Source organism: Zootoca vivipara, chromosome 3, assembly GCF_963506605.1.
Source record: "Zootoca vivipara chromosome 3, rZooViv1.1, whole genome shotgun sequence".
NCBI classification, from domain to species: Eukaryota; Metazoa; Chordata; class Lepidosauria; order Squamata; family Lacertidae; genus Zootoca; species Zootoca vivipara.
In genome coordinates, this window is record NC_083278.1 from 61298661 (window position 1) to 61324030 (window position 25370).

The window sequence follows — 25370 nt, forward strand, 5'->3', positions numbered from 1 at the left end:
TTTACTGTAATCAAGTTTCAGGTGTAAGTAAATCTACATGCTTACATTTTCTCTTCTTCGTATCTGAAGAAGTGTGCATGCACACGAAAGCTCATACCAAAATATAAACTTAGTTGGTCTTTAAGGTGCTACTGAAGGAATTTTTTTATTTTGCTTCGACTCAGACCAACACGGCTACCTACCTGTAACATTTTCTCTTCCCTTCTCTTCCTTCTGTGGTAGGCCATACATTTCTTGAGAGCAAGTACCTGTCTTTTTGTTTATGGAATAATCTTGAGTGTTATGCATGCTAATGAGGTGTGTGAATTATAATGTGTGAGACAAGACAAGACTATCTTGTCTGTGAGGTGTAATTCAGATGTTTAAATTACCACATCTATCCCCTGTAACATTTTGTTTTAAAGAAGCCACAATTAGACTGGAGCATGAGTGTAATGAGTGAGGTGTATAAATGTTTTAAGTCATCAGATACCGAGGAAGTAGAATTTAAGATTTTTGAGCATCTAAATTGGATGCCCAAAAGTAACATACTGTACTGTATATGAACTTGAGAACAATTTGTGCTGATAGTATTTAGCAGGAACCTGTGGCAAGTGCCATAGGTCAGTGGAAGAGCAAGTGGTTTGCATGCATACATTCCCAGGTTCAATCCACAACACGCCCATGGTTTGTTTTAAAATGATATTGTGTAGCCCTGGGATTACACAACTGAAGGGAAGCACACTTTGATCTCTGTCATTGCCATCTGAACAAGGGCCACTGGGAGACTGCACCCTCTGTAGCATCAACTTTCTAACTATACAAAGACTAAAGTTTCTCTATCCTTTAGCTAGAGAAGAAGCAGCTGCAAAGGGCTTGCTCCCCACCCCCTGCATTTGCTAGAAAGATCACTCTGTTCCAACTTCCTGAATTTGCTTGCTTTCCCTCTTCCCTCTCCATTCCATTTTTTTTTCATCATGTCTGTTAGTCCCTGCTTGCTGGCTACAAGCTGTCTTATCTTTTTTTTAAAAAAAAAATCTGTACAGCATTTAGAAAAATGTTAGGCACTCTATAAGTGTTAAAATAAAAATAGCAGCAGAGTTGGGGATATTTCTGCTGAGAGAAACATTAGAGAGCTATCATTCTTCAAACTAGACAAACTAGCTCAGAGCAGCCAATGGCCTGACTCAGAATAATGTCTTAAGATGCCGATAAATATATATTAGCTGCCCTACACATTTCAGTGAATCTCCTTTAGGGTCTTTCTGTAACAGGCAGATGACTGACATATGTACAGTACCATTGTAACAAGCATGTGATTATGACGGTAGGAACACTCCAAAACTATATTGTTCCTATCGATACATACTAATATATTTATACAAATACTCCAAACATTTTCTGGGCGAATATATATAACCAATATACAAGTTACAAAATTGCACAAAAATATTATTTGTTAATTTAGTCATAAAAACATGCAACACTTTAGAAACTTCAGCACATGAATGCCTACAGCTATTTAAAAGCACATACACTTGCGCAGATATCTGTACAATATATTCTTCCATAATTCAAATGCAGTAACATGGGTCTCTTTCCAAAATCACAAATTACATAGTCTTTTGGCAAACATAACAGAAAGATCTAGGGCATCAGAAAGTTTTCCAGTGCAAATTCAGTCCCATCCCCATCCCCAATGTGAATTACCCTAATTTCCAGAAAATTTTCCAACTCAGAATTTTCTGGCAAACTCATTTCCTTCAGTATGTTTGCCAATAGAGGGGGTTGTCGGCAATGGGATGTCCCGATCTGGCAGTGGTGCTTATTAAGACACTACCTTCCATGTGCATGATTAGCCCTGCCAGATTAGACTACGGTAATTATCAGAGCAGCATGAAGGTGGTTCAAGCCCTGGTGTTCAGAAAAAGCAAAAAATGGGGTGAGGAGGGTTGCTTAGAAACCCAACGAATATAGGACAAAAAAGCACCCTAAACTGATCCTTAAGGAATTCAACGCCTTTTATCTAGCAGCTTAAGAAAATACAGTTGCATATGGAGGTGCTGCAATATGTTATCTGACTATGCATTGCATATTCATGAATAAGTTTCTCTACAAAGTAGGAAAACTGACATCTCTCTCACTGACTCCCTGAGATCAAACATGATCATAAACATTCTGCATTTATTTCTTTTGCTATATTAAAAAGTATGTGATTGGAAAGAGGATGTAAAAACAAAACCAAGGGTGCATCCATATATTAGAAGAGAATGTCCCCTATAAAGCTGAAGTACATTGTATTTGTTGAACTGCAATATTTTCCATGATTTTTTAAACTTATAATTTTTATTGAGTTTTTCAAAACAAGCCCTATTTTGTGAATGCAATAATAAAGAAAAAGCTATTTTGTGCTTTTAAAGTATTGCCTGTGACTTAATACATTTATAACTGAAAACATCTGCAACTGAATATATTTATGCATCTATTTTTGAGGGGGTTTCTTTTTTCCAAACAGGCAGGCAGCATCATGCAAGCGACCTGCTGCTTTGCAGAAAGTTCTTTGGATCAAGGCCATTGTGTTTAAAGGTGGGATGGGGAACCTTTGGCCCTCCAGGTTTTGTTTGAACATCTGGACAGTCAGTCACAGGTTCTCCATTCCTGATTTAAAGAATATTTAATGCTTTGCAAAAACTAAAAACAGCAGGTCTCTATCCAATTGGCTCACACTGAAACTAGGCAGAGGCCAAGGAAGAGAACAGGTTGGTGGTGAGGAGGGGAACAATATGTGATTGTGCAGAAGGAGTTGTAATTTGCTTAAGGCAGTGTGGAACATTCTTAAATTTGCACGCTGCTAAAGTTGGTAATTACTACTTTGCCTTTAAAAAAATGAAGCAAAATATAGAAGGTAAAAATTAAGGAGGCAAAGCAAAAAAGGATTGGTTTTTACAGGCTTTTTGAAATAAGAAAGGCACATAGGATTTTAGCAGGAGGAACATTCCATGCATACAAAGAAGCTAAAGAAAAGGGAAGATGAAGAGAAACAGACCAAGCAAGATACATGAAAAAATGATGACTGTAGCAATAAGCAGGACAGATAGGTTAGCTGTAGCTCCACAAGCCAAGTGTGCCTGCTCGGGGCCTGATACGAAAATATTCTGCTTGTTTAATCGCTTAATGTTTGTCTAGTTCACTGGTATACTGTTCTGAGTAAGGAGGAGATAGTGGCTTAAGGGAGCAGATAAATCTGAGCCATAGTTAAATCTCAAAAATGCTGCTTTGTGAGGCAGATGATGAATACACAGAGATTGGAAGTGTGGATGGCAGGACTGAAGGTAGAAATGGCAAGAGGAAGTGACTCCACCTGACCTAGCTTATAGGTAGCACTTGAGGAAAGTAAAATGCTTACCGTATATTCCGGCTTATAAAACGACTGGGCGTATAAGACGACCCCCAACTTTTCTAGTTAAAATATAGAGTTTGGGATATACTCACCGTATAAGAAATATGACCCGGCATATAAGACGACCCCTGGCTTTTGAGAAGATTTTCCTGGGTTAAAAAGTAGTCTTATTCGCAGGAATATACAGTAATTCTCTCCCAGCAATGGGAGATAAAAGGGGGGAAGGATTAAACAAGTGGAAGAAGCAAACATTTTAAGGGTCACATTCAGAAGATAGGTTTAACAATTATATTTTTAAAGGATAGGGTATTAGCAAATGCTTCGGAAAGTCAGTATGAACAATTGGCAAGCCAGGGGGTGATATGCTGCACTTAAATTCACTGAGTATTTTAGTCTCAAAGAATGAATTGTGGCAAAATTGGGTTCTTTGGGATTCCATTATTGTGGTTTTAGATAGATGTGGTCTGTGAAGCATGGCTGCAGACCTGCCTTGGTTGACAGTCAGGGACCTCTGATGTTCTACATCTTAGGGATCTCTTGGATTATGTGCGCTTTTCCCGTGCAAGTATTGCACCCTCTCCATTGGAGCCACAGATGCTCAGAAGTACCAGGTTACCTTCAAGGGTTATTTGTTTTTGTTTCTGCATCTTTCTGTCAGCAGAAATAAGTTTTATAAACAAACAAAGCAGCTTATAGCACACTTCTTGGAAACTGCAAAATATGTTTGCACAGAAAGTTACATAGTTTACAGCCTGATGCATCACAGCATCCAATAAGTTATGGAAAGTCCCATGGGCGTACCCAGTGAGGGGCAGGGGGGAAGCTGCCCCCCCCAGGAGAAAAAAAATTACCGTATTTTACGGACCATAACCCGCACTTTTTCCCTCTGAAAACTGAAGGGGAAAAGTCGCTGTGGGTTATGGAAAACGGGCTGTTTTCGCCCCCTCTGTGCCTGCAGCCAGCGACAGGAATGTGGGAGGGGGGAGGAGCAGCCTGAGCTGGGGGGGGGCGGACGGACGGGAGCTCTATCCTTCCTTCCTTCCTTCCTTCCATCCTTCCCCCCTCTTTCTTTCTTCCTTTCTCTCTCCCTCGCTCCCTCCCTTCTCTCTCTCTCACCCCTTCCTTCCTTCCTTCCTTCCATCTCTCTCTCTCTCTCTCTCCCCCGCCCACACCCACCCACCCTCCTTCCTTCCTTCCTTCCTTCTCTCTCTCCCCTCCCTCCCTCCTTCCTTCCCTCTCTCTTCCCCTCTCTTGCCCCCCCCCTAGTTTTGATCCTGGGTACGCCCCTGGAAAATCCCCTTGTAAAGAAGCCAGTAAGACCTGGCCGAAACTGGAAGTCTTCAGGAAGCTGCCTGACATTGAGTAGGACTATTGGTCCATCTTGCTCAGTATTATGTATTCTGACAGAGCCAGTGGCCCTCTGGGATTTCAGACATGGTTCTCTCTGAGCCCTACCTGGAGATGCCTGGGATTGAACCTGAGGCCTGGAAGCTTTTCCATCGAGCTATGGCTCTTCCCCAACCTGAACCACGTGAGGGAAGCTGAACAGCAGCCATTATATACAGGTTGGAGACGCCACTTTGAAGGTCGCTCTTTGTATTCATCATAGCATGTGCTCTCAGATGACTAGCCAGTGGTTTCTGTACAAGGGGATTTCCTGATATATCAGGCTGTAAGTTATGCAACATTTTGTGCACTCATGTTTCCAGGAACTATAACATGCATAGCTTTATATAAGAATAGATACATTTCCCCAATTTCAGGGTGGTGTTTTACTAAGAATTCCTGTCAGCACTGGGATTTCCACTTGGGCAGCAGGACTTACCCTATCTCTCCTGCCCCTGCCTTCGCCAAATCTTTTATAGAGGCCTAGAGAAATCCTTGCACTAACAGAAAAATCGCCTTAGGGCTACATTGCATTTCATCCAAAACTTGGATGGGAAGAATGATTGCTTGTCATACAAAACAATGCCTTAGAGTACATGTGAGTGTGACTCTGCCATAACAAATTTTCATAATATATTTCTGTTCTGGAGGTTCATTGCTATTCTTGTTACTAATAAAAAAAAATGTAGCTGCACTTGTTAACAAAAGATCAAGCAGCGTCGCCGACTTGTACAGTGCTCCTTTTCTTTCTAACGACTAACAATATTTTGAAAAGCTACTGCTGAAGACAAAGACTAAGGTCTTCGCTTTTGTTCTTTTTAACCTTTTTCTGGTGTTTGTTTATTTTTAAAAAAACATATTTGCTATAATTGAATTTAATGTCTAAATTTTGTCTTTTTCTTTTTTGAAGTGCTGGAAAGAAAGATATCAACAAGGCAAAGCAGAGAGGAGTTGATAAGAAGGGGTGTCCTGAAGGAAATAACTGAACAAGGTGATGGCAATTAATATAGGCAGCCGGTAATAACTTTTGTACAGTAGAACCTCTATTTATGACTACTTGGGCCTGATCCAAGTTGTGACCACGGCAAACCCGGAAGTAAATACTGGGTTTGCTGTGATTCATGCATGCACAGAAGCAGCTTCTGCCATTTGCGCACGCACAGAAGTGCGCTATCACCAAATGTGCCTGCGCACAACAGTGCTTCTACCAGCTACCCAGATCGACTTACGGACAGACCTCCGGAACTGATTACGTCAGTAAGTAGAGGTTCTACTGTATGTCATTTAAATGATTAGCATTATTGTTCTGTTGCTGCTCTCATTGTTTCGAAACTCTGTGCCGTGATTGATACAGCCTTTAGTACCATGGCAGGGACACATCCTTTCAAGCCAGACTCATAACCTGTTTGTGGCAAAACCCCAGGGTCCTCCATTATAAGCACAAACCATAATTCATTTGTGTCTCGTTGTTTGGGGAAATGAACTGAATAGCAAGGTATATTCAGGAGAGAACATGGAAGCATACTTGAATCCAAGTATTTGTGTCAGGTGGCTGGGGTGGGGGGACCCTGCCATGCATCTAAGTGTTGTGCTGTTGAGTCTAGATGTCAGGGGAGGAAGACATGCTTCAAAGACTGATTGGCATGCCCTAAAGAAGGTGTCAAGTACTCCCAGTAAAACTGTTGATACCATAATAACACTGCTACAGAAATCTATGGGGCAACCACACTTGAAATACGGTGTATAGTTCTGGTCACCACACCTCTCGAAAGATATAGAGGTGGAAGAGGTGAAAATTAGTATTCTGGTAATGTAAGTATTCTCGGCATTCAAGTGCTTTTTAATGTAGATTCCTTCCTCCCTTTCCAATATAGCTTCATCACATTTTATGCACATCAAGCATGCGACTCATTGCTGTATGCTGCAACCCTGTAAATGGGAAGCGCTTACATACATTGTCAATGTTAGGTGATAACTTTGTTATCGTTTATTTCAGATGGAGAGATAACAGTAAATCATGAAACCTCAAACGGCCACACGATAGTAATCACTGAAGAAGCGATACAGGGAGAAAATGTCACAAAGACCGCAGAAGAGAATAGCTCCACATCGGCAAAAGCACCACCAGCTACAGAAGAGAGAAAAGATGGCAAAAAGGGTAATTTAAAATGCAACTCATCGGGATTGATTTCTCATTTTAAAAACATGAGTAGATTATTTATGTAAATGGTTATAGTGAAAATGACTCTGCCTATAGCAACAAGGACACCAATGTAGAGAAAGGCTTTGCAGAAACAAGATGGCAGTTAATTTTGTTAAGTGGCATCTTTTCAATCAGAAATACAAATTTTAAATGGAACATAAAGTTGGCCCTGTTGAAAGTGGAGGAAAAGGTGGTAGGTTTGGAAGAGGAGCAGATTTTATTTGTTTTTACCAGACATGAATGGTACCTTGTCTGTGGCTTAATGAGAGGCAATTAGAATTGCACGAGAAGGCCATTCAGTGAATCTTAGCTTACCTCCATCCCAAATTTGTGAGGCTAATGTTAGAGCAGGTGTGCTGTTGGGGGGCTTGTGTACCACCCTGAGCTCCTTCAAAGAAGGGCAGGATGTACAAAAGCATGTATATAAGTTTTTCTGCATGTTTATAGCTAAACTTCCTGTGTGTGTAGAATGGAACAGTTACAGATTACAAGATGATGGTGAACAAATATTAGTTCTATTTTAACAGAAGCTCACCGCTACCACCAAAAGTTGACTTATCAACTTTTTCTACAAAGGAAAATAAACAATGCAAGGCAGTTTTAAACATTTTTAACCATACATTTCCTTGGATGAAGAAACATGACAGATTTATCTTTAACTCTTAAACTATAGACAACATATATCACCTCCCTGTTGTACCTGCAGTCAGGGTAACAGAAGGGGTGATTAGTTTTTTCCCCCTATGCATGCTAATAAAAGGTGAAGGGACCCCTGACCATTAGGTCCAGTCGTGACTGACTCTGGGGTTCGCGGCGCTCATCTCATGTTATTGGCCAAGGGAGCTTCCAGGTCATGTGGCCAGCATGACTAAGCTGCTTCTGGCAAACCAGAGCAGCTCAAATGGAAACGCCATTTACCTTCCCGCTGTAGCGGTACCTATTTATCTACTTGCACTTTTACGTGCTTTGAACTGCTACCGTAGGTTGGCAGGAGCTGTGACCAAGCAATGTGAGCTCACCCCATCGTGGGGATTTGAACCTCCGACCTTCTGATCGGCAAGCCCTCGGCTCTGTGGTTTAACCCACAGCGCCTAATAAACACTGGTGATTTATGAATACAGGGGAAGAGTTTGGTGGTAATTCCAGATTAATTGATAAAGTATGTGATCGCGTACATATGTGCATTTATGAGGTCTTGTTGCTCATCTGTATCTTATCAGTATGAAGGAGCTCCTTGCAGTCTTTCTGAAATGAATGAAGGCTGTGTCTAAAATCTTAAAAGGCAAATGCTCTTTGTTTGTGAAATAAACCTAGCAGCCTAATCCAGGATTCTTTCTAGCCATGTGAAATAAGAAACAAGTGCATTTCCTACAAAAAAAATGTTGCTAGATACAAATAGAGCGTATTTTTCTGAGAATAAAGGACAAGTGACTTTTCACATGATAGATGCATGAAGATGGGTGGATTTTTTCACTTGGTCTAGGTTGTAGCAGTTAGGTTTATGTGCCCTTTGCCTGCTTGAGGTTTTTGAGTTTGTTTGTTTTAACCTTTTCTCTATAAATACAAAGCATTAAAACTACCGGTACTCATACAAAACCCGGGTTTGCAATACTGCTCATGGTTCTTCTGTGCTCAAAATTATATTGATCTTGGCCCATATTCATCTCAGTAGGACTTAAATATACATAACTAGTGGTGGGATCGTATTTCTGATTTCTTTTCATGTTCAGGAATGTGACTTTTAACAAGAACAGAAAATGAGCAGAACTGTAATAATGAAATGCTGAATGCCTTGATGATTAGACCATAGTAGACTGGTACACTGAGCTCAGAAAGAGTTAAGAGTGTTTTTGGAAGCAAAACTGTTCCTGATAAACAATTCTAGAAATGTTAAATGCTTCCGAAGTTTGTCGCCTTACAGATGCTTTCTACATCTTGAGTATTGCTATTAGTATTAATGATGGGGTGTCAACCCTCCAAGAGGCATGTTTAGAAGGAGGTATTTCTCTTGTACCAAGATAATACGAACATGCTGACAGGTTTTCATCTGCTTGTATTTTGGGTAAATGATTATTGAGTGCATGCTGTATAAGTGATCTTGCCCTAAATCTTTTATCAATCTGTCATCTGCTTTAAGAAATACCATGTTCTCAAAAGAAGAAGAAATAAACACTAAAATTACCCAGCATGTATCAAGCAACACTGAGTATAAATGATTTCTGTCCTACACAGATGTTGTAATAGCTGAGCACATACCATTTTAGAATAGTAATTTGGCTTAGAACTGGTAGCAGAAGAGCTACCGTAGTTAATCTAGGGCAGGCATCCCCAAACTTCGGCCCTCCAGATGTTTTGGACTACAATTCCCATCTTCTCCGACCAGTGGTCCTGTTAGCTAGGGATCATGGGAGTTGTAGGCCAAAACATCTGGAGGGCCGCAGTTTGGGGATGCCTGATCTAGGGGGTTACCAATGATAATGTGAAAGGGGAAGTTGAGTCAAAAAGTGACAAAATTGGCATGATTACATACCATGCTTACATGCTATACTAACTAGGTGAGCCAGCAGGGTTTTCTGGACCCAGTCCTCTGTATGTGGACTGGCCCCTCTGCCCCACATGCAGAAAGGACACAGATTTGCATCAAATTTGCATATGCTTTGTCTAATATGTAAATTTATGCCCTCTTTTACAAATGAAGCAGAGTGCAAAAATAAATCAGCTGCCACACATGTAATAAAATATCTGACAGACAGAATGTGAACAAGTGAAGCTTTCCCCATAATTGTATTTTTATACTGCAAGAGGTTTAACTTGTTTAATTTCTGCCTTCCACACAGCTGTTGAAGGCACAAGAACCCTGCTTTCCTCAATGCCATCCCTAAACCAAAGCCTAGACTGCAATCCTGTACCTGGGAGTAATCCCCATTAAACACAAATAAACTTACTTCTGAGTAGACATGTATGCCATTGGTTACATATCTTTAGATGCCAAGTGAAAACATTTCTCATCTCTCAGGCTAAATCAACAATCCATGGGCTTTAAACTAGGGGGACTGTTGTTTTTGTTTGCTACTATGGTATGTATTTTTGTAGTTTTGTATTGCAAACTGCTGTGTGAGCCTGAGGTTGGATAGCTCAGTCGGTAGAGCATGAGAGTCTTAATCCCAGGGTTGTGGGTTTGAGCCCCACATTGGGTGAAATATTCCTGCAGGGGGTTGGACTAGATGGTCCTCATGCTCCCTTCCAACTCTACAATTTTATGATTCTATGATCCTCAGAAGAAGGGCAGTATATAAATCTAATTAATATTAATAAGTTACTTATACAGTGAATTATTAATGAGTGCCAGGAGTTTAGCGCATGCAGGGAAAACTACCTAAGCCTCTGCAGAGTTTTTACATTTGCCTTTTTTTGGGGGGGGGGGGGTTCTTCAACATCCACCTACACTTACTGTGTGTTGGTATTTGCAGAAAAGAGCTGCTAGGAACTACCTGATCTCAGACAGACTCATCACAAGAATGAGGCATCCTGGTTTCTAGGGGGAAAGGAAGGGCAAACTATGGAGATTCCAAGGACTAGTAAATGAGACGGAAGCTGGAAAAGTGCGCTAAAGAGGAGAGGAGAACAACAGCTCCTTAGGATCCTAGAGATTCCTGTTGCCCAGTGATTACAGCTGTTACTTCACTCATTGGCTACAAACATTGAAAGGCAGGAGCAGCAAGGCTACCTCATCTCAAAGAAGTCACTTAGAAGCATATTTACTTCATAACTTACTTTCTAGGAGAGCTAGAGACTCTTGCTTTTTTTTTAAAAAAAAAAGAAAACTCATCAAGTCCGGGGTTCCTGCTAGCTGTGATCTTGTTATATCAGTAACCCCTGCACCTGCCTCTTGGCAGCCCTGGTCACATGTGACATGCACAACTGTCTCACATACTGTTGCTTTTTACATACTAATTGTTTCTAATAAAAACACTGTTTATCTCTTGAGAATGGGGTAGAGATCCAAATATGGGCTGGTGAATTGGAATAAATTAAGTTATGGTTGCTTGAGAAGTATCTGTAAAATGATTGTAGTGACACTATCCTCCTTCAATGGGAATTGAATTATTTTTAAAAAGCTATTCCCTTGTTTCTGCATTTTGAGAGCCACTCCGGGCCACACAATGGACCTGGGAGATGTACTAGACAGACTTGATATAATTTGGCTGCAATTCCTTTCTTTAAAAAAACAAATAAAACAGAAATGTTCCTGATTCTCAAGAGGTGGAGCAGTTCGAAGAGATGTCTTTGTTTGTTTGTTTGGCATCCTGCCAGTTGTTGTCTGTTTGTCAGCTGCTTTCTGTTCACTTTCTCACCCATAGAGAAACCTCTTCCTAAAGGTTCCAAAACATCGGCACCCCGTGCCCCACCACCGCCACCTCCTAAATCTAAGCCTAAAGCTAAAAAAGCAACCATACCTCCAAAAAATGCTACTGTTGCTGCCACTAGCCATAAGACTAATGAAGTGCCACATGCTAAAAAAAAGGGCAAGGCTCCTGCTAAGCAGGCCTCTGCACCGCCTCCCAAGCCAACAAGCCGCAGTGCAAACCGAGAAGCTGGTGAGTAACACACGGGTTGGTCGTTCTGTAATGCATGCTGTGGGTACAGGTGCCCAGCTTTGGATTTGTGGAGCTTACTGCTTGCTTTCGATGTCAGAAATACTAATACATCGCGTGTCTTGTCAGTAGCTAACTCTTCACTGACTTTGTTTTCTAACGCACTCTACTGCCGAATGAATGCCACTGGCTATGCTTCCTTGCCACAGCCACCGGCATTAAAAGCACAGGGAGCAGCAACTTCCAGACATTTTACCCATTAGTGTGGATTCAGCTGAACAAGCACTCCAACATCATGGAAACAAGCAGATGACAGTCGTTGGCTTTGCATCTGATGATAATAAGACTTGGGTGTTGTAATGCATGGCTGGGCAACACACAGCCCCATGTAGAGCAAACTTCGTGGTTATCATGCTCTGTTATTAAAATTTTGAAAATTGTTGGTTAGAATACATGTACATTTCTAGCCCTCCTGGTTAGCGAGACCGATTTGAAAACACAAGAGCAAAAAAACCAAAAGGAACCCCCCTCAAAGGGTTGGTCAGTATTGACAGCTAAATCAAGAATACAGTGGTACCTCGGTTTACAAACACAATTGGTTCCGGAAGTCGGTACTTAACCTGAAGCGTACTTAACCTGAAGCGAACTTTCCCACTGAAAGTAATGGAAAGTGGATTAATCCATTCCAGACAGGTCCGCAGAGTACTTAAACTGAAAATACTCAAACTGAGGCATACTTAAACTGAGGTATGACTGTATATGATGAAGCCAAGGGTTGTGGGGTTAATGACTGCATATCGCCTTTATAATGATCACTACCAAAATGCCTTTGGTGGATATAGCTGTGTACACATGTAGCCTTTTAAATGCCCAGCGGTCGTTTTTCCAAAGTGTGCTTTTGTAAATAGCGACTTGTAATTGTACACCCTTTCATGCGATGGCGTCATTTTCTCATTCTTTCCAAAGAGGGGCTAAAAACTGGTGCATTGTTGATGTACTGATATACAGAGGATATATATTGGTAATAGAAAGAGACAACTAAGTTGCTGTACTGCTTCTAAGTTTGCTTATTTCATTCCTGGACAAGTTAAACGTGGTGAGGGCGAGGGGCACAGAGATCAGTAGGTGTGCCCCCAGTACGAAGTGACTTGAAAAGCAACTCTCTCTGTACATGCGTACACAAGCACTTGAGAAGCGCATTCTCATTACAAAACGGGTTGCTACCATTCCTTCAGAATGTACTTTAGATCAACAGATGGTTGGACAGGGACAACACAGGGATGGCGTTGTGTGTACAGCACCCTAAAAAGGCACTTACACCCAATGCCAAATGCATACTACCATGCACTGTGCACACATTCAGTGGTATCCCCCCCCCCCAAAAAAAACCCTGCTTCCTTCAAATGAGGGGGGAAAACAAACACAGTTTAGCATTTAAAAGTCTTTATACAAGGACTTGGAAATCTTGCAACTTAAGACACAGTGAAGGCAGGATTCTCTTTACTTGCTTCTATTCTGATTTCCTCCCCCTCCCAATATATCAAAAATACCTTAGCAATAATGAGTTTGAGAAACCTTTTCTAACATTAAGTTTCCAAGGATGGCAGATTACATTGAAAAAGCCCTTGAAATGCAGAGGCAAATTGCCCACACCTGATCTTAGAGGCACAGTAACAGGCAGCATGTGATTAGCATTTTGTTTCAGCAGTAGCAGGGATTTGAGCAGCTCGTGGCCCCCCAGGAATGCAGCACTTTACATCAGATCTGAAAGTGTTGGGTGGTGTGCTTAGGGAGTTTATTGGGTTTTGTTATCAGTTGTAAAAGGAAATAAAGAGAACCTCTAAAAACAAACAAAAAGAAGTCCAACTTTTTCTTACCAGAGAATGTGTGAGATGAAATTTTCCCACTGTTCTTTGGACTCCTTCCATCTCCCAGTGAGCTAATGATTGATCCCAATCCTTTTATTATGGCTAAGCAACAAGGAGTGAGCTATGTAATCTTGCCCAAATTCGTACCCCTGGCCTTTTATGCTGCGAACTGCCCTGAGATCTTTATTTATTTTAATAAATAAAAATAATAACCACATCTGAGTATTCCAACATTATCAATGTTAACAGGCATCAACCCATTGTTTCATCTTCCTATTAAGCAAGAACCATAATCATGGTAGATAATCAACTATAGTTTACTATGGTGTGCAAACAGGGCTAATATAATGCTTAAAGCTGGTACAAGATGGGCAGGGGAAGGGAGAAAGGACATGAACCAGCAGTCAGATCTCTTGTTTAAAGGTAAAGGGACCCCTGAACATTAGGTCCAGTCGTGACCGACTCTGGGGTTGCGGCGCTCATCTCACGTTATTGGCCGAGGAAGCCAGCATGCAGCTTCCAGGTCATGTGGCCAGCATGACTAAGCCGCTTCTGGCAAACCAAAGCAGCACACGGAAACACTGTTTACCTTCCCGCTGTAGCGGTACTTATTTATCTACTTGCACTTTGACGTGCTTTCGAACTGCTAGGTTGGCAGGAGCAGGGACCGAGCAACGGGAGCTCACCCTGTCACAGGGATTCGAACCGCCAACCTTCTGATCAGCAAGCCCTAGGCTCAGTGGTTTAACCACAGCGCCACCTGGGTCCCTTGTTTAACTACTGTCAAATGTGTCCCCTAGTTCTGTAAATAATTATGTACTTATTACACTTTAGAGTTGCCAATACTGCTTGTTTAGCTTCAGATTTTCCAGTAATAGGGTGGAACCCCATTGCAGAAACATAACATATGTTGACTGCAAAAAAAGTGTTTAGGAAACCATTTCTGCAATGATAACATGTATGTTCTTTCCCATTTCAGCTAGTTCCTCGCACGTAAAAAAAGTGCACACTTCCAAGGCATCATCGTCATCTCCTTCATCCACATCATCTCGCCCTAAAACCTCTAAAGAGCCAACGTCAAGCAAAACAGGCACAGGGACACCCAGAGACAAGAAGAAGCATGGAAAACAGGTGACCGTGCGGACGTCTGCTGATGGGGACATTTCTTCCACTTCAAACACGGCAGTAGGCAACTCAGAAGCAAAGGTGGAAAACTCTAAACCAGAAGAGCCTCTCTCTGTTATTTCTGAAGCTGGAGACACAACACAGCCAAGCACAGCTACTGTTCCTCCCCCTCCTGCTGTTCCGCCACCACCCCCTCCTCCCTTCATCCCATCTCTGTATCCAGGCTCTCAGCCCCCTGGTTTCTCAGACACACAAGATGTGCCAGTTAGCACTGAAATAGCTCCGTCTGTCCCTGGCACAGATTCTAACGATCTTCACATGAAAACTGAAGCAGATAGTGAAGGCTCTTCAAGCAGTGCTGTCCTAGACAATAGCCTGGATACTGAGGGAGAAGACACAGAATGGTAAGACCACATGCTCTCAGGTAGCTCATGATAACTTGGAGCAACGTTGCAGTAATATTTAGGGAGATGGTGGAGTGATTTAGATAGGCTTTCATATACCTAAAGTTTGAACTAGGCTTTGAAACTCAGAAAGGTTTTGCTAATTTTCTCTCTCTCTTTAATTATATTTTCATAACCACAAGCAGAAGTGAAAGAGAGGGAGCCAGGATTTTATGCAATTCATTTATTTTTAAAAAATACACAAGAAACCTTCAGCAAAAGCTTTGGCAAAATTGCCAAGCATACAAAATAACTTGGTTAGACTGCTTTGAGTTTCAAATATATATTTGAAAGCCTGCAAATAGGGCTCCAAAATTACAGCTCACCATTTTATTTGGAGATATGTTATTCATATTGTTTGTTCATTCCTAAGAGTTGTTAAAAATAATTCATGGTTCAGTTTGAGTGAATATATCACGAGGCTCAGAGTTCTGTTTTAGAATGAGTTGATTGTTCAACATGGTGTAGTATGGTAGACATGGCCCCATTTCTGAGTTTGACTGCATTCTTACGACAATTTCAGAAGGAGCTGTCCTTGGTAATGCTTCTATCCACCTTGTTTACTGAAACCTGGTATTGGGATCTTGTGTTTTGCCTGCTGCTCTGCTGTGCAACAATGAAAGCAATGAATATTCCTTTAGAAAAGGGCTAAGCTGTGCCATGTTTCCTTTCTCATCTTAAGCTCTTTCTATTCATCTGTGCTCATTTTTGAATAAATATATATATAAAAATCCAGATCTTGCATAAATAAAATTCTCATTATGTACTTAAAATCAATTCCGCAGCATAAGGCCAGGATGCCATTTAGAAACTAATCAAGTATTTCACCCAGAAAAACACTTTCCCCCTGGAGTGATTATAGAACCATAGAATTGTAGATTTGGAAGGGGACCCAAGGGTCATCTAGTCCAGCCTCATGCAGTGCAAGAATCTCAACTAAAGTGTCCATGATAGATGGCCACCCAAAGTCAGCTTTAAAACTTCCAATGAAGGAAAGTCCACCAAATCATGGAGCTCACCAGCTCTCTCTTTCCCTTCAGTTTTCTCACTGACTGCCAGGATTGCAGCAAACCATAGTTTGCTATTGCATCCAAACCAGGCAAACTGGGAACACACTACAGTTTGCCTTTAAATCAGAATTGGAAGCCACATTCAAACCAGGGGTGGCTTACATGGCCCAAAGGATGGAGAAACCATTATTTGGCATTACATTATTTTGCCCACAATCTGCATATTTTAAAATTTATCTGCATAGTTTGTCTGAGCTACAAATTTACATTCCATTTATAAATAGCTGACCTTTTAAGGAAGCCAAAGCTCTGTACAAGTGGAGTTCTAAATATATTAATTAAGCTACCTATACTTCCCATAATGTCTGCATAGGTAGGCATACGTTGGATATGTGCTATGTTACACTTAGGATATATGTTACACTTATCCTCAACTGTTCTAGTATCCTCCTTTCTCCATTTGTAACACCAAGCAGAATTCTTGGTCCACGATAGTTTCTAGCCTAATCTACATAGTGTTGTTTTATTATCTCCCCCTTCTGTGTGCTTTGTAGAAACAACTCATTTTTAGGTTTAAGTTTTGGTTACTGTTTCCTAAAGGTCTGCCAGCTTGACAGAGTGTCCTGGCTTGTGGCATGGTTTGTTTAGATTAACTGTGATTTATTTGTATGTTTGAACCCACATCAGCCAATGGTTTTTGTGGCCAGCAAAGCAAAATGTGAAACTATGGCTTGAAGTTGGTTTATGAATCTAAGCTTGCATCAACCATGTTTTTTTGTTATGTCCAAACCCAATATCCTGTTTAATTCTTGCATAGTTCCAGAAATGCAAAGCAAAAGCAACTAGAAAATTAAACTAACATGATGTAAAACAAGGCACAGTTACTCTGCTGGTCAGCATCACAGTTAAAACAAGCTGTGGCTTAGTGTTATGTCTGAACACAGCCTTTTCCTAAGGTTTGCATGCATGTAAGCAGCCTCAGTGTCATGTTTCTGTAGTGTTTGTGTCAAGTACTACAGGGTTTTTTTCCCTCCCTTGTGATCTACAGTTCTGTTACCAAAGAAGATCAGGAAAATGAGACCCCTGACCAACCAAGTCCTGCCCCAACAGATGAACCTTCTGAAACCCTAAACACTCCAGAAAGTGAGAGCTACAAAGAGAATCACACCAGTGACTCTGATTCGGATGGGCCAATACTCTACACAGATGATGAAGATGATGATGATGGTACTGAAAGTAAGCCATCAAGCATATGTTTACAAGGGGGAGGGAAACATACTTGTTGGGCAGAGAATTCTGCCGCCTTGTCAGAAGAGTGAACTTTCACTTTATTTTGGATCCTCCATCAAGTCAAACTGTTACCCTGACAAACATCTTTGTAGTTAAGGAATGCCACCTTGCTTACTTCAGTTGTTGGAACTGCAGAGGTGAAGCCACAGTACCAGTTGCAGCAGGATGTATGTGCAGGTGCAGGAACCTTACAGTGTAGCACGCTATTATACCGTGATCGCAGGTTGAGGGACTGTGCTGATAGAGACTGACCTGCAGCAGTCTTGCATTGTAGCTTACTGCTAATGTTGAAGGTCAGAGGTGTGGGGTGGGGAAGCTGGTTTAGATTCCCAGACAAAAGTCCTCCATATCTCTCTCAGGTTTAAGCAAAGATGAGTCTGCTTAAATTGATCCCTTGGACCTCCTCCCAGATCAAATAAGGTACTCCATTTCATGCAGAAGCCCCAGGCTCTGTGAACTTTCATGCAGTCTAATTGCAGTTTTACATATTTTTTAAAAAAGAATTTTTTAATGAGCATGAAGAAAGACATGCCTGTGTGAGGCAGCTGTAGCCATCGCCACCTTCATTTCCCCCAAATGTACCGTATCTGGGCTCTGATATGTGGGCCAGAAGCATTTGGGGAAAGTTAACATTGTGGTAGCTGCAACTGCTTGGCCTTTCACTTCTCTCTTCAGTACCAGGCTGCTTGGCAGCCCCTGTTTTTGCTGCCCTCCTGCAAGTTCATAGGCAGAAGCAACAAGGTGGTGCAGGAGGTTGGAGCAGAGGACACTCAAACCAGGTGCTGGCCCAGAATAGGCACCCATATTATAGTTTTTTCCACATATAGGTCATTTTGGTACCAGGTTAATATGCCTGGGCCTTTATTGGCTCTTAGCGGTATCTGAGATTCCTATTAATTGCCTTTTCCTAATGCTTTATTGAGGGCTTTACTTGCTGGTGTCCTGTCTATTTTACATTGTTGTTATTTGTGTATTGTATCTTTTATTTTAGAATTATCCTAGAAGACTCTTAGTATTATCCTAGAAGACTATTTTGGCAAAGGATGGGGCATAAATATATCTTAAATAATAAATTATGTATACGTGCCACTTAAATAAATCAATGTATGTAGGGGTCAAAGGGTTTTGATCTGTTCCATTTGTTTTTTGAGTACATATTATCATCATCCAGAAACTTGTTGTTCTGGATTTGTCGGAGACCACTAAAATAACTGTGATAAAAATATATATAAATGCATGCTATAAATTTGTTTAGAAATAATTGATTGTTGATGATAGTTGAGGACAATCTTTAAAAATATGCAAATGCATTAATGAGAGAACTGAAACTGCATTCTTACTATGCAGCAAGTTGCTAAAGCTGAGATTTTATATCAAGTTATTTCATAAGCACTGGGGAAAGTTTGTAAACTTTCTGACTGCACCCTAGCAGCCAGGTTGTTATTTTCTAAGTTATTCAAATTCTTGTGGGCATGAAGTAAGTCAAAAGTATTTTGCTTCAGGTGCTAATTAAAATTCCTCCATTGAAAGAACGTAAAGATAGAAAGTGTCCATGGGTTGCATTAAAAAACTTTTTGCTGGGATTTGGCACGTTTAAGCCCAAATATGAATGAATCAATGAACCTCTCCCTCCCTTTATCCTCCTCTTCCATTCCATCCCAGGCTCTTTAGCAAGCAAAATACGCCGTAGGGATACTCTTGCAATCAAACTTGGCAACAGGCCATCGAAAAAAGAACTGGAAGACAAAAACATCTTGCCGAGAACATCTGAAGAGGAGAGGCAGGAAATCAGACATCAGATCGGCACAAAGCTAGTGAGGTATCGGTTGTCATCTGAGCACGTTTCGGGAGGTGGGAAGAGAGAATGGAGGCAGGTCTGGGGTCTGACCCAGATGTTTTCATGTTCTGTGAACTGAGGCATGTCCTAACATTATAAAATAAGTCACACTTCATAATTATGAACCCACTACAGCTATTACACTTGATCTGACTTTATTTGTTTTCAGTAGAAGGAATTTGCTATTGTTCAACACTTCCCCCCACAAAGCCGCAACAAAAATAATACAGCTGTTAATCACTTGATATCTTGGTCGCATTCCCATCCTGCTTACTCATGTGTTTTGGATAGAAGCTAGGCCAAATACATAAAGCAAAACAAACAAATAGCATTTCAGGTATGAATCATTTTAACTGCAGGTGGTTCTGCTTCATTTTGCTATATGACAAGTACTTAGCTGGCTTGAAAAATCTGAACGTCAGACATCTTGCTGGGTAATTTTTCTGATCAATTCACACCTTACATTGATACAACTTTTATGCACTGCTTCTGAAGTTACTTTACATAAAGAGCATTTTGCTTTAACTGAGCATGTTTTTCTAAGCCTTTTGCCTGAAATCTAGCCTTTCCCCCCCTCTTCCATCATCTGAGTAGATTCCCTCATTCATTGCCTGAGGAGGGTGAAATAAATGAGTGTCTCCCACTGTTAATGGATTATTGCTTTATGGTATTGAGGGTTGTTTTTGAACAATCAAGCAGTTTTATGAAATAAAAAAATTCAGTTACACAGCTGATCTTGTGAAAGGTTTAATGCAACCTGATAAGCACATTAGTATATTGACACCTAAATGCTAAATATGCATCTATTTCAAAACCCAGGTTAACCCCATTCAACAACACATTTGATACAGCCACCATTAGTATAAACTGGCATTTGAAATTTTTGGTTTGAAAATAAATTTAGATGTTGCATTTCAGTTCTCTGTCATAGTGACTAAAAATATGCATTATTCCCCCCCCCTTTTTTTTGCAGGAGGCTTAGCCAGAGGCCTACCTCAGAAGAACTAGAACAGAGAAACATCCTAAGACGTAAGCAGAGCGTTCTCTCTCTCTCTCTCTCTCTCTCTGTGTGTGTGTGTGTGTGTGTGATATATAAATAATTTCTTTCTCTTGGAGACTCTAAGATAGTGCATGATCATATCAGATGCCCACCTGAAATCTGGGTCATATGAATTTGGAGACATTCCCAGAATTCTGAGCCATGACAGGTGAATGAAGATAGCTTATAACATTGTACACCTGCTTGCATCTTGTTTTGTGACCATGGCAAATTGCCTATGCAACTAGTTTGCAGTTTGCATGACAGCAAGAAGGTTAAATATCTTCACTCCTTTGCAGCGAGTTTCATTAATACCCATTGTATATCTAATAAATTGCAGATCTGGAGCCTTAATGTCTGTGGGCTTTGCCATCTTGCCAAATCGAGCTTTCTAGAAACACGTCATAGCTCTCTATGTGCCAGTTGAAGAATATTAATGATTATCACTACATGTAAAACCAGCAGACAGAATCTGCTTTCTGTAGTATTCCAGTATCCCAGAGCTCTGTTTGTCTTTTCTTTTTCATGTCCTTAGCAAGCCTACAAAATTATATAAACATAACTAATCCCCAGAGGGACATGATGGAAAATTCAGTTTTATGCTGTTGGATTACATTAGAGCACAAAAATGAACTGTGTGTGACCAACAGTCAGTCAGGTGGACGAAAATCCTATGAAATTAAATAAACAGGAAGGTAGCATGGTACTATATAAAAAAGGTGCTGACAGATCAAGACAAAGGGCTATGAGGGTACCTTACAGGATTGGTGCTTCCAGATTGTTGGTATATTCAGGTGGGATTCAATCACATGCCAGCAAATTCAGGGCTTCCAATTATAATGGATTGGGAGATCTTGTGCAACAAATCTGCTTTCCCCCAAAGACTGGACTTTTTTCAATAAGGAAAGTGATCGGGAGATATACTGGAAAATGTGGACTGACACTGCCTCTGATAAAACATCAGCTCCCCTCAAACAAATCAGGACGGATGCTTGTTATGCAGGATGTCTGAAAGCAACCACTCTGCCAAAGGTTATATTCATGGCACATTCAGTTTAACCATTGCTTCTTTGGGTTTCTTGCTCTCTCTACTTTGATTAGTAATAATGAAGGCTGCCCATCTACTGTCCCTCATCTGGGACAGTGACTGTAACATCTGAGAAGTAAAAAGGGGAGGAAACCAGAATGAGTTAGGAATAAAGTTGGAAGCTTTTGTACAGTACTCAAACCAGCCTAGTGCTATACAATAGTTAACATTCCTTTTAAATATTCCTACCTTTTCTCTCTTTCATCTAAAAACAGAAAAGAATGAAGAAGAGGAACAAGAAGCTAAAAGAGAATTGAAGCGCAGTCTCAGCAGAAAGGTATGCAGAATGTCTTCCATAACCCAGAGATTTCCAAACTGTGTGTCACGCATGACACGTTGGTGTGTTGGCTGCTGTGTGTAGGTGTGCCGTGCGAACGCTCCCCATGCTCCTCCCGGGGCTGGAAAGGAAGTGGACAGTCCACCGGTTTTCTAGGAAAACTGAATTACTGTGTCATGAAATGATGCATGTCTAAAAAATGTGTCACCAACATGAAAAGTTGGGTAACCTGAAAACAAATTGGGTCCTGCTTATCTGCAGGGTGTGTCTTTTCCAACATTAGCCCTTGCTCTGCTTTCCTTTGGTTTGTTCACCTAGCCTTCTTTTACAGCTCAGTCTGAGACCAACAGTGGCTGAGCTGCAAGCAAGAAGAATCCTGCGTTTTAATGAGTATGTGGAAGTAACAGATTCTCCAGATTATGATCGTCGTGCTGACAAGCCCTGGGCAAGGTTAACCCCTGCAGACAAGGCAAGAGAGAAATATGGATTATAAATGCAACTTTGTTTATGTATCTCAAAAAATTTCTTTGCTCTTACCGGTATATTTTTCAGCAGAGACTCCTGCTAATTCCTGCCACAGAGGTTGCTTCCAAATATATGTATACCCATGGATAGAGCATATCCATTTAGAAGAAAAAATACACCGACCAGATGCAGTGGCCCAGTTTTCTCCTTTGGCCCAGGGACTCTTCCTGTCTGGCCCTGAGAGTTCTCTTCATGCCATATCCTCTCACCCTAGCCCCCAGCCCCAACCTTATTTCACACACTTCTTGGGTGGATTATTATTATTATTATTATTTGATAGCTGGAATGTTATCTTTGAGCTCCCTCAACTATTTTATTTTTCTGGTTGAAGGATAAAGAGGAATGAGTGAGTGTGTGGAGAAATTAGTCTTCCTCAGTGGTCAGGTGCTACACAGTACACAGTTAACCCCTTCGGTTACTTGTTACTCCTCACAATGTACCCCCAGAATGTTGCCTAGAAGGGAATGCAGCCCTGCAGCTGAAAAAGATTCCCTACTATTGCATAGGCAAACTCGGCCCTCCAGATGTTTTGAGACTACAATTCCCACCATCCCTGACCACTAGGGATGATGGGAGTTGTAGTCCCAAAACATCTGGAGGGCCGAGTTTGCCTATGTCTGCTTTAAACCATACCTCAAGGTGCGTGCAGCCTTCTTTCCTCTCTCGCTTCTTCCAGCATTCCAGGGAGGAAATTCATGCTACTAAGTTTGGAGCTAGGCAGCCTGGCATCTCTACCTCCACTTTCTCTCCCCGCACCTAATGTTCTGTAACATAAAACTCATGATGTGACGTCGCCATGTTGCAAGTTTCCAGTGCCTTGCTCCACTTCATTCTCTGAAGGTTTCGCATTACTGAACATCACCGTCAGAAAAAGGAGAGTGTAAATTCTATTTAGGTGCTGACACCTAAACCCCACAGCCTTTAATCACAATGTTGCACCCACTTGGCCCCACTATGTATTGGGTTGTGAGTAAGGTCTTTTACCTTTAACATATGCAACTCTATACATGTAAGGCCTGTATATGTGGTTCAAAACCCTGGTGAAGTCAAGGTTCTCAGTCGCACATGACTGTGTTGAGGAGAATATGAGAGGAGGTCTCTAATTCTGGCCTAATATGATAAAGTAGGAGATATCTGTTCTGGTACTTAACACTTCATTTGCTATTGCATAACTCTTATGCTTCAACATCACTACGAGAATTAAGCAAGATAATCCTCTGCTGAAACAGGAGAGTGTGGTTAGAGATATATCATTGTGGTGACACAGCATAATAATTGTTTTGTGCTGCAATTCTGTCCTGCACTGAAAGATTTCTACTTCTAATGAGATGCCTTTTATAAAGGATTATTGAGAGGTATTAATGGTGTTTTCAAAAAACAAAATGCAAGCATAGAATAAGAGTAGCTATGACCTTCATGGAGCGATGGGGATGAAAAGCAGCGATTATCATAAAAGTATTTGTGGTAATAGCTGTACGCAGATAGCTAGCCTTTTTAGAAAATTACTATGGAATAAATGAAGAGGTAGCAAATTGATTAATCTTTCTTTTTAAATGTCAACTCTCATTACCAATGTAAAGTACACCGAATGGTTACTTTGCTTTTTAATAATTTGCCACCTGAATGTCCAAACATTTCACCTGATGTTACAGAAAACTGAAATAGGAGCTAAATTCTAGACAGGAAGCATCTTACATGCCTCATATCTTGTCCTCCATCAAGAAAGGCAGGAATCCTGCAGTTCTTTGCAATTGCTATGCATAAAGTATTAGTCATCCACTACACTAGAACTGTATTCTGCTATACTGTAATCACTTTGTGGATGCCCATTCAACAGGTGGCTGGTTCCCTTTCTGTCTCTACCTCTGCAAGACCTCTCTTCCCAGCACTCTTTGTAGCTAGAGCCATTTTCTATTGGAATTATCTTATGAACCACAAATACTGTTTTAGATAAAGAAGATGGAAAGAAAAAATTGACTTTGAGCTGAAACAACATAGCAGGGCCTTGTATGTAATTTCCTGTGTCTTGTGAAACACACCTAAGAATGTAGGTGTGCTGAGGTTGTGAGAGTGGATCAGTGGTGCACATTTTTTAATAGACATGAGTATTTGTGTATTGTAAAAGAACTGACATAAGAGCAAGATCATCAAACATTACCATGTAAGTGGAACATTGGAAGCAGCACTGAATTACAGCTATTTAGCAACGAGCCCATAGATGTAAAATTTAAAGTGGGGATTGGGGGTCTCTTTTTGGATTAGGTATTGGATTTCACCTGTCTGTTTGGGGGGGGGGTCTGTCCTTTTAGTTACACTTAAAACGTCATGGTGTACAACTTTACATGGTATAATATTCATACTGACAAAATATGGGGTTGCACTGAGATATGAAGAGAACAGAAGTTTAACTGTATATGTTATGAAAATAAACATATAAAAATGGGCTAGACACAAAATAATACTTTGCTCTTTCCAGAATGGTAAATACATTACATAAAATATATATTCATTACTTTATTACATTGTGTGTGTGTGTGTGTGTGTGTGTGTGTGTGTGTCTGTGTGCAGTCTTATCTCATACAGTACTTGTCTTTTAAACTAGGCAGCAATAAGGAAAGAATTAAATGAATTTAAAAGCACCGAAATGGAAGTACATGAAGAGAGTCGGCAGTTTACAAGGTAAGGAAATTTGGGGGTTCAACCCAGATTGTATTTCAATTTTCAGAAGCAATATTTTCTGATACTAGGTTCCTTATTTATCAGGTTTACAACCTGTGGTTCACCTTGTTGAACACAGACCATTAGCAATATGTTATAACCTGCCTGGTGCTTTAACACACACACCCTTGTGAAGTCTCAGGTAGGCATGAAAAGCAGAGACTTATTGAGTCCCTCACACCCTGCCACACATGGCTGCCAGATGACATTTGTTTTAAAGGTCATTATGCAAGTATGTCATTTACCATTGTTTGAAAATAATGATCTTTTATGTGTAGAAGGATTTCTAGATCTGGCCCTGATGCAGCAAAAACCTGCACCTCAGCCTAGTCCTTGATTTCTTGGTACAAATGCTTGTGGCAATGGGGCCTGAGGTATGGGCTACCTGCACAGTGTCCTCCTTGTCTTGGCAGAAATTATTACACACAACCAGGAACATGGATAACTTTTTTATGGTTTTATGAGCAATCGGCATCCTGACAAGTTCATCAGCTTTGTTTCACTTCTTACCCTGACTAATAAAAGCCAGCTTTATAGCTATGCATTTATCTAGAGTTTTTTTGTCCCTGCCTCTGTTTTCACTGATGT

The 25370-nt window shown here is 40.8% G+C and overlaps 1 protein-coding gene across 3 annotated transcripts in view; it reads left to right on the forward strand.

The window, feature by feature from the left end:
• PHACTR2 (phosphatase and actin regulator 2) overlaps positions 1-25370 on the forward strand; it is a 92883-nt gene that overhangs the window by 63057 nt on the left and 4456 nt on the right. For 2 of the 3 annotated variants that reach the window (XM_035108834.2, XM_035108835.2), the window contains exons 3-12: positions 5676-5756; positions 6762-6923; positions 11330-11566; positions 14411-14960; positions 17058-17245; positions 18962-19118; positions 20110-20165; positions 21478-21539; positions 21871-22008; positions 24667-24743. In XM_035108834.2, the coding sequence (XP_034964725.2) occupies positions 5676-5756; positions 6762-6923; positions 11330-11566; positions 14411-14960; positions 17058-17245; positions 18962-19118; positions 20110-20165; positions 21478-21539; positions 21871-22008; positions 24667-24743 (1708 nt within the window). The remainder of the gene's footprint in view (positions 1-5675; positions 5757-6761; positions 6924-11329; positions 11567-14410; positions 14961-17057; positions 17246-18961; positions 19119-20109; positions 20166-21477; positions 21540-21870; positions 22009-24666; positions 24744-25370) is intronic. The other variant, XM_035108836.2, reaches the window with a different exon arrangement.